The sequence below is a fragment of the Camelina sativa genome, chromosome 15, assembly GCF_000633955.1.
Source record: "Camelina sativa cultivar DH55 chromosome 15, Cs, whole genome shotgun sequence".
In the NCBI taxonomy this organism is placed as follows: domain Eukaryota; kingdom Viridiplantae; phylum Streptophyta; class Magnoliopsida; order Brassicales; family Brassicaceae; genus Camelina; species Camelina sativa.
Window position 1 is genome coordinate 18,065,954 of NC_025699.1, and position 9,837 is coordinate 18,075,790.

Genomic DNA, 9,837 nt, shown 5'->3' on the forward strand with positions numbered 1-9,837 from the left:
ATTTAAGAACTCCCCTTATATGAACCCCCCAATAAACTTGCTCTTATGGATTGCTCCAGCCCCCTCCAGAAGAAGCAATTCTCGGCTAATTGAGCTTTATTATGGGTTTTTTTATTTTTTTTATCATAATTTGAAAAGTAATCCAGAGAGTACTCCCCAGTGGAGATGCTCTAAATTAAGAAGCTCTTCTTAGTAATATTGTCATTTCTAATTTATTTTTAATCAGATTAAATTTAAGAAATGAGACTAAGAAGTCCCGATATAGAGTCTCAGTTTCGTATAACACATGGAAGAAGTGAAATTGTTATAGAAAATTGTGCAATGGTATAATTGTTTTAGAAAATGATTTTTTTTTAAGTTTAAAATTTAATTATAAATTCTTCTATTTATATATTATTCTAACTTGAATTGTTTAAGATTACTATGGATAGAGAGACCCAAAACTTAAAATAGATGATCAGATCTCTACTATATGTCGAAGGAAGACATTGAAGAAACAAGACTTTACCATGTGATTTGTAATACTTCAGTTAACTTGTGAAAGAGATACATCAAAGAGAGGTCACACCTTAGCAAACACGAGTCAGGAGAGGAGATTACTAGAGAAGCATCGCTGGAAGAAACAGCTCATTACGTTCACGGAACGGTGCCTTGGGTTTCTTGCCTGAGAGCTTTTAAGACATTCTTATACAAGTAAGACCTGCAGTTTCTCGTTTAGTCAACTACAAGTAAATTCTTACACTAGAGTCCTTTTGGAACTTTCGTATGTTTAGTGAACTTTGTAAGTGCTAGTGTATGCAAGGCCTTGATTGTCTAGATCTCTAGGTGTTTGGTAATACTTTTACAAATATTCCCTAGCCAGTTTACCATTTTTTTTTTCTCCAACACTAAGAATATGATAAGGGATTATAACTCCGTAACAGAAAGAAAAAAACCGATAGAGTAATATGACCTAGAAACGATTTTTTTGTTTTTTTTTTTTTTGTGTGAAACTATAAACGAAATTATTATGCAAACACCGCAATTATAATTAAAACAGAGAGAAATTAGACTAGTATTATGAAATTTTATTCCAAACATTTCTGAAGGGACTGCATTACACAAACTCACCATGATTTATTTATAGTCATACACACACATAAGTGTATACATAAGTGCAATCATGCATGGTGGTGAATCTATTATAGAGTTTTAAACACCGGGCTGTGTCTGAACAGGTTCGTTAAGCCCGTGGTNTCCTCCTCCGTGTCCGTGGCCTCCTCCACCTCCGTGGCCTCCATGTCCTCCGTGTCCACCATGTCCTCCGTATCCGTCAAGTCCGTGGCCCCCTCCTCCGTGTCCGTGGCCTCCTCCTCCTCCGTAGTGTCCTCCGCCTCCTCCTCCTCCGTAGTGCCCTCCGCCTCCTCCTCCTCCTCCGTAGTGTCCTCCTCCGTGGCCGCCATGACCGCCATAACCTTCAGGTTGCACTGTTTCCTCACTCTCCGGCTTCACCATGCCTGCCCAAAGAAACAGTATTTCAGATATTGTTAAGCACGTGCACATGTGCATTCCTCTTCCCGTCTTCATTGTCTTTTATTTTAAAGAGTTTTAAAAATAAAAACATATATACGGGTCTCTAGGTTTTTAAAAGATATTACAACTTCTAAATAGTACGTACAAGACTCCACATCACTTAAATCTGTCTTGCCTTTAGTAAGTCCACAAAATGGAACGGAAAAAATAGTTGGATAAAAATTACAAACGATACGTTATTTCAAGTTCGAATAGCCTCACGAACATATCTTGTTTCTTAAAAAAAAAAAAAGAAATAGCATCCAATAGTAGAAGTAGATTGAAATGCATAAAATAATTTTACGTACCCGACTGTCTTGCGGCAGACACTTCGGAAACGACGACAAGAATTGCAAAGAGACCCAACAGAATCAAAGCCTTTGAAGCCATTTTTTTTTCTCAACTTCTTATAACTCTCTTAGTATGTTAAAGCAAGTGATGGATAAAATGTTACGATGTATGCCCTCTATTTAAAGAAAAATGAGGAGGATAGGAAACGAGAAAAGTCAAAAAACTACAACGTAGTCGGATAAAAAGATTGAAATTATTTTATCAAAAGTAAAGTTAAAGAAAGTTATCAAACTATAAACAATGTAGTAATTAGGAGATAAGTATGAGAGTATCTATACGTGTTGCGCCGGGACCCTTATGGTCCGCTGTTGGATTCATTGTAACTATATTTGAATCAACGTAAATGACAACTCCACTAGTTTAAAATATTTTTATAAACACAGCGCATGCATAAACTTCTAGATATTTAGAACTCATATCAGATTGTTATGTTTTTTTCGATCTTTTTGGTTAAAGTATTAGATTTTTTGGAAAGAAAAGTCATCCACTATACTTGGTAAGGATCCTTCTTCCGATCTGTACCGACAGAGAGATAAAGACAAATCTATATGCATTGAACAAGTGTAAGTATAGCATGATTGCATCAAGCAGTACAACTAGAAACTGCTTTTAGAGGGTACAAAAGTTTTGCTTGGCCATCGTGAATACGAATACTCACTCTGTTGGAACATTTGACAGAAACATTAATGTTTTATTAAGTATGGTTTGACAGAAACATTAATGTTTATTAAGTATGTTATGTTCTATATCTACGGATAACTTAGCCCAAAAAAATCAATTATGGAAAGCAACAATTATGGTGTACCCAAGAAAGAAAATTTTGTTAATTTTTTTTTTTGATTTCACTGTAATATAACATGAGAATGATAATTTTATTGTCGAATCTGATTTATTGCCCGTTGAGACACTATCATATTTAGATGGCCAACCATAAGATTTTGGTGATCTAATAATAGAAGCAGAAGTTAGATCAGACGCTGAAGATATGAATTCTGATATCGAATTAACTACTCACAAATCTGAATAATAGTTTTATTTTTTTTATGTCATTTGCAATCTTTTTACATAATTTTTTTGTATTTTTAGATTTTTTCACAAAAATTGAAGCGATTTTCTTTTTAAATTTTAAATTTATATGTTTTTATTATAATCACAAAATGATAATAATTATGTCACGATCTATAAGCAACACGAAAAGTAAGTAAAATAGTGACTAATTGTGACAAGTAATAAAAAGACATTTGTTACTAGAAGTGAGGTAATTTTAATCACAAAAATCGTTATATTTAATTACCTGATTTGATCGTAAATCTATATATATATTTGTAATTATATACTTTGTGACAAATTTGACAAAGTTATATATATATATATAAAGTATAAATTTTTTTTTAACCAAGCGTTAAGTTAGAAGATAACTCCAAGGTTGGTTGCCCAAACCGGAGGGTAAGAGTTTATAAAAGATATTTCAGAAATTAAAGATCTTGAAAAACGAGCAAGACAATTTGTCCTCACATTTGACTTACGCGGAATCCTGGTAAGAGTGAAAGAGGGGAAGGATGATCGGAGAAAACTGAAATCATCCAACATATTGGAGAAGGCGGGCCATTCGTCAGTAGATTGCACCATCGTGACTAGTTCTGCACAATCCGTCTCAAAACTTTGACAGTCATTACCCGCTGCCAGGAGAAACTCCATAGCCCAAGTGAAAGCTTGTAACTCTGTGGGTAGGAGATAAGGGCTGCGTCTATGACATTGTGCTCCTAAGAGTAACGTTGTATCCTCACTATTGCAGTACCACCATCCCAAACCCACAAAAGGATCTAAACCCTTCCAGGATCCATCAATTTGACACTGGAAAGAAGGATTCCGGACCTCCAAAGGCAAAGGATCCAGGGAACCCGCTGAGAAGGACTTGGCCTCCTCCCACAATAACTTATCATTAGCCGCCTGATTATAACATCAATTGACTCCGCCTCTGTACCATGAAAAACTTTTTTATTCCTATAACACCCCCAAACCGTTCTATAGACAAAACGGTCAAGAATGCCACTTGATGATACACGTGGACAGTCAAACGAGGTTATCAAAACGAATTCGACACCCTGAATATCCGTACCGCGGTACATCCCACTCAGACCCAGGTTTAGGCTTGCCAACCCTTGCCGTGTGTGAGTGTTGGGACGGTCCGGACAAGACCATAATCATTTGGGAACAGCATCAAATATAAAACATACTTTATTTCAAATAAATTGTTCAAGTAAAATACAACATTAAACATCCTAACAAAAGGTGTTCGGCCGGGACAGAAGAGATTTACAAGCCTTGTTCAAACCAACATATTTTACAAAAAGAGAGGAAACATACACTAGCTTTTCCCAACTTCCCAGCTCCCCCAATGGTTTAACCCTCTATTGGTTACCTGCAAAACAAAAGTAGCATCATGAGTAATCTAAGATTACTCAGTGAGTCCGGGTTCTCTAGCTGTTAATAAACTACAAGAAATATCCACATTGATAGCACATGACCATAACTCATTTTCCGTAATTACTGCTATGAAAGATAACTTTTTTTTTTCGATTACTCTATAGCACTTAAACAACACTATAATAAAAAAAATCATGAAGCGGGAAGTTAAAATCACTTGTTCCGCCAATATTTGGGGAAAATTTTCACTTAAGTGCCGTATGTGAACAAGTCTGTAGACAAAAATAATACTTACCTTTAAAACATGGGAATTTTGCACTTACACCCACTTTCCCCTAAACTATTAACACACACACACCCACTTTCTACTATCACTATACTTTCCTTTTGTAAAACTACCACTTACTCCTCAAACTAAACAAACAACCTCTCTTCCAATTAACTTACCTATGTGGATTCTAATTATAGAGAGAGAAAGAATACATCTTCTTCTTCCTCAACCATGATTTCTCCAATTTATCAACCAACAAAACAATTCAACTCACCATCCTCCCAATTATTCAACCAAACAATACATCTTCTTCGTCCTTGTTTTGTTTTTGTTCATCCATTGAAAGAGAAAAGCTTGTTTATGTTTCTCTCTCTTTCTCTCTCCCATTCCTTTTCTAAAGTTTTCAAAAACCATTCCAACAAATCCAGAGAAGGTGAAATCTTTAGATCTTTTTTCTTATCACTTTAGATTATATGAAATTTGATTTGGGTTTTTTTGGTTTTATTATGATTTTACGGATTAATTGTGGTCTTGTGAGATTTTAAATATTGAATTAGTTTTAGTTCAATCTGGGAAAAAGTTTAAGTTTTGTTGTGTGAGTGTTATCCATTACTTATATTGTTGTAACGCCCCAACCGCACCTCTTAGTGGGCCCCATGTCCAATCCCAGTCCATGGGCCCACTTTCCTTAATGGGTCTCACGTCCTCTCACTAGGCCTGTTAGCCCATCCATATCCGACGGCCGGTTTGCTACGTCCGAAAGGTTTTTAAAGACTTGTTACCGTCCCTACAAATCACCACATGATCTTTCCCTGTGTTTTGTCCTCACTCACACAGTTCCGACAGTCACTTCCCAGAAGGTCACCCATCCTGGGACTACTCCAGCATAAGTACGCTTAACTATGGAGTTCTCTCACGACCTTTGACCAAAAAGATAAGTGCACTTTAGTGACACAGGTGGCCAAATCAATTCTTTTAAACCTCTCCGCAAGTCTCTGAAACCGGGGTGTCACAATTCACCCCCACAGGTGGCCAAATCAATTCTTTTAAACCTCTCCGCAAATCCACCAGTAGGTTATTGGTGCGCCAGGCGTTCCTTGAACCCTGGTCCTCACCCTTTAACAACCTTCCCACAGGACAAGCTGTCACCAATTGAGCTGCAGATCGATTGACAACCTGTCTCGTAGATCCCACTAGCCCCCCCGCTAGCTGCCCTAACAGACCGTCCGTGGACCCTGCTAGCCCCCCGCTAGCCATCCCAACGGACTCCAAGCTGGCCCTGCAGGGCATCGATCCTAACCCCTCACTGTGAATATCCATATCCACAGTGATGGGTTAGGATCGATGCCCTGCAGGGCCAGCTTGGGGTCCGTTGGGGCGGCTAGCAGTGAGGCTAGTAGGCTAGTAGTGAGGCTAGTGGGATCCACGGGACGGGTTGTTACATTGAGCTCGATACTTTGATCAATAAAAATGACTATTCAACATCTATTTCCTGTTTCCGTAGTCTCTAAACAAATCGATTACTTTTGCCCAAACAATTGGCGCTAGAGAGAGAGGGGTAGAGTAAACTACATGAGATGACGGGAAACGGAGGAGATACGACTAACAACGATGCAAATGTTGCTGCTCAGCTTGAAGCCTTGGCTACTAAGCTGAACGAGGCAGTGCAGAAGCTATCACAGATCAAGGCAGATAATGCTAGGCTACGGGAGGAGAACGCTTCGCTCGTGACAGCAGGGAGAGTTTTTACCGAAGAAGGCTCTAGATTTCACGGCGTGCAAGTCAATCGGATGCAAGACCTTAACTCAACGCCTAGAACCAATAATCAAACACCCATAACGGGAGACAGACGGTTGGAAACTCCTCATCAGGAAGAGAACGGCGGAGGAAACCCTGACAGAAGGCAGGCACGTGAAAGCCTTATCCAAGAAGAAAATTTGGGTCAACAAGGAGTTGTCAACACACCGCGCATGACAGGAATCGAGCAGGGACAATTCATCCACTTGGAAGCAATGTTCAACAAACGTTTTGGAGAGATGGAAGCGTTGATTGAACGACTACCAGGTGTAGCTCAGCCAATCCGGAAGAGCAACTTACACTCGTATGCTGACACACCGTTCTCTGATGAAATCGCACTCACTGAGATGTCGAGAAATATCGTGCTACCAACAATGAAGATGTTTGATGGAACATCCGACCCGGATAACCACATAGCGCAATACAAACAACGAATGTTCACGACGTCCATTTAAAGAGAATATCAAGAAGCTACCATGTGCAAAGGATTTGGCTCAAGCCTTACGGGGGCTGTGCTTCAGTGGTTTATCAACTTGCCAAACGGGTCAATAAATTCGTTTGCATCATTGACGGATCTTTTTGTTGAACAATTCGCAAGCAGCAGGAACCTCGAAAAGACAGCGGATGACTTTTATGAGGTACGACAAAAGAGAGATGAGCCGTTATGTGCCTACGTGGGACGATTCAACAAGGAGAAGATATCAATAGCAAGTTGCAACATGTCTACTGCCATATCGGCATTCAAGAGATGTTTACTTCATGATGGTGACTTGTACAAAGAACTTACCAAGTATCAGTGCATAACTATGGAAGATGTGCTCTCGCAGGCATGGGCACAAATAAAATGGGAAGAAAATACATCGTATCGACATCGACATTTGTCACATTTTGACTCTCGCATAGTGAGAAACGAAAGATCAACACGAGATGATAAACCTTGCCAAAGACATCGAAGCGAATACACTAGCGTCATAAGTAATGGTGAGGAACCTTATCAAACTTTAAACAAAACTGAAAGTGAGGAGCACAAATTGTCAAAATGACAAGATGTCAACAACGTCTCGATTTTTACGGCATGGTGGTATTAGGTTTTTGAAAGATTTTATAAGTTATTATTCATTTTTATTTTTTAGTTCTAGTTTTACTTCTTTTTTAACATTGATGGATTTTTGATATAAAATGACTACATTTTTAGTAATTCATTACCCATTATGAGAGTATACTTCGTCAACTTGGTAGCCATGTGTTGATGACAAAGTCAGTAGAAAAATGTTTACCCTTGGAGAACCAATGCTAATGAATCGACAGACTTGAAAAGTTTATGGATGCTTACCCATTGAAGAAGCATTTTTCAATATGATAGTCGCTGCTAACCAATTGAGAAAGCAGGCGCTAGCGAAATTTATGTGACAAATCACTAGATGCAAAAACTTGACAACGAAACACTCGTTAACAAGAATCTTATGGTGAGACACTTTGATACGATTTCCCCTAGGATTGGACTCTGTTGAAGGCTGATAACCGAGTGACAGGTGATGTGGATGGAATGTGATGATGAACGGATGGTTTTGGGTGATGATGTGTGGAGATCGAAGGAAGAAAACACTGGTTTGATGGAGATAGATGTTTAGGTGGTTGTATGGAACTAAACAAGTGAAGAGTTTCTATGTCACAAAGTGTTTAGAAACCCATAATTCAAGAACGCATTCAAGAAATCAAATTGAGGAAGAAAGATCAACAATTCATGTCACAACTTCATTCTTCGCTAAAGAACAAAGGATGCGTGGCTGTGGATTTTATAATTAACCCTAGGCTCGTCACTCCAAACAACAGGCAGTTCAAAATAAAACGGCAAGACGTTTTTAAGGAAATAAGAAAGCATCAAAACGTCTAAGTGACTTGTAGTAGTGCAGAAGTCACTTGCACTACAAGAATATTGAGTTTTAATAGCATTATAATATAGTGTTTGTGGCGATAATGCTATAGTTATAAGACATATTTATTTTAGATAGCGTTGGTATATTTGTAAACGTTATGATATATTGTTATTTTTGTTTCACGTGTTTTTTTAGTTTGGATGGATTATTTTTAATAGCAATACCTAATTACAAACGTTATGATAGTGATAGGCGGTAAGCAAAAATTTTAGTACCGCCACACTTAGAAAATTTAGGCTCCAAAACTTTTTTCCGAAAGAAATCCCAATCGACACAATAAAATTTCCAAATATTCAGAACCCTAAAATTTCATTTTTTTTCCTCTCCCACACAAATCTGATTTTCACAATCTTTGCCCAATCTCACTCTCTCCCACACAAATCTCAATCACAATACCTAATCCCAGATCTAAAATTCTATGTTCTTTCAAACCAAAACACTGTAATCCATCTTCCTCTTTTGCTCAATTGTTGTTGATTCTTCCTGTAAATCGGTTGCTCTCACTTAAACGTCATTTTATAACCAACCCTCTTGAGAGACTAGACTCATCTCATCTCTCTCACAAAACAGAAGGAAGAAGAAGGAATCTTTGTTTTCTCTTATTCCTCTTCTCTCCTCCTTCTACTTTCGATAAATTTTGAATATCTTTCTTCTCTACGAGTGTGTCTAATTCGACTATTTCGATTTTCTTGATTTCGGTATAAAGAAGAAAGGCGGGTATCAAGGAAACACTCCGGCGGATCCTCCGGCGTTTAATGGATCAAAACAACTCGCGGCTCCGACCAAGACTGTTGACAGCCAATCTGTTCTCTAAAGGTACTTTTTTTTTCTTTTCCTTGGATCTTGTTCCAACATTCGCCATTTCAATCTTAACCGCCTTCGTCTTTTGCCTCTTATATGTTTATCGTATCCATTTCATGGTTTCGTATGGTTTCTTATGGTTTCTTAGTATTTAGCTATTACCCATATCCAAATTCTTGTGGTTGATGTACTTCTAAATCCCAATAAATGAAGTGCGAGACTTCTACTATATCTTTGCATACAAACTGTTTGTTAGAATGTCTCTGAGAGTACTAAACCTTTAAGATGTTCTTTGTATTTATCTTGAATCATAACTTATCATTTCCCTTTAGTTTATATTTCACAAAGATTCAGTTTTTATTCAGACTTCAGTGAATCACAGGTTCTTAATCCAGTTTTTTTTTTTTATTATTTGCTTAAACGCAGGCTGCAGTCTGAATTGATGGGCTTGATGGTGAGTTTTATCATATTTCGTTCTCTTGCTTTAAAGAAACAGATAGTGAATTGGTTTTTCTAGTTAAGATTTGCTCATATGGTTTTGACTTGGGGTGTTTTCAGATGGGCGTGGTGGTCCAGGGATATCTGCGTTTCCAGAGGAAGACAACATCTTCTGCTGGAAAGGGACGATAACAGGAAGCTATTGGCAGGGAGTATGTTAAATGCTTTCTTTAAATGGAATAAAAGGATTTATTTAACTGGGAC

General features: G+C 37.9%; 1 protein-coding gene and 1 long non-coding RNA gene across 3 annotated transcripts; one reads left to right on the plus strand and one right to left on the minus strand.

Moving 5' to 3' along the window:
- LOC104747109 (glycine-rich cell wall structural protein-like) lies at positions 1,039 to 2,003 on the minus strand. Its single transcript, XM_010468681.2, has 2 exons — positions 1,860 to 2,003; positions 1,039 to 1,496 (listed from the first exon to the last, which is right to left on the minus strand). Exons 1-2 carry the CDS (start codon positions 1,939 to 1,941, stop codon positions 1,192 to 1,194), a joined length of 387 nt encoding a protein of 128 aa, XP_010466983.1. The 5' UTR covers positions 1,942 to 2,003; the 3' UTR covers positions 1,039 to 1,191.
- LOC104747110 lies at positions 8,573 to 9,786 on the plus strand. 2 transcript variants are annotated; one of them, XR_002035413.1, is made up of 4 exons: positions 8,573 to 8,775; positions 9,041 to 9,150; positions 9,562 to 9,589; positions 9,694 to 9,786. It is a non-coding gene; the product is annotated as an uncharacterized LOC104747110 (long non-coding RNA). The 2 variants fall into 2 exon arrangements; XR_761093.2 differs by having other exon boundaries at positions 8,578 to 9,150.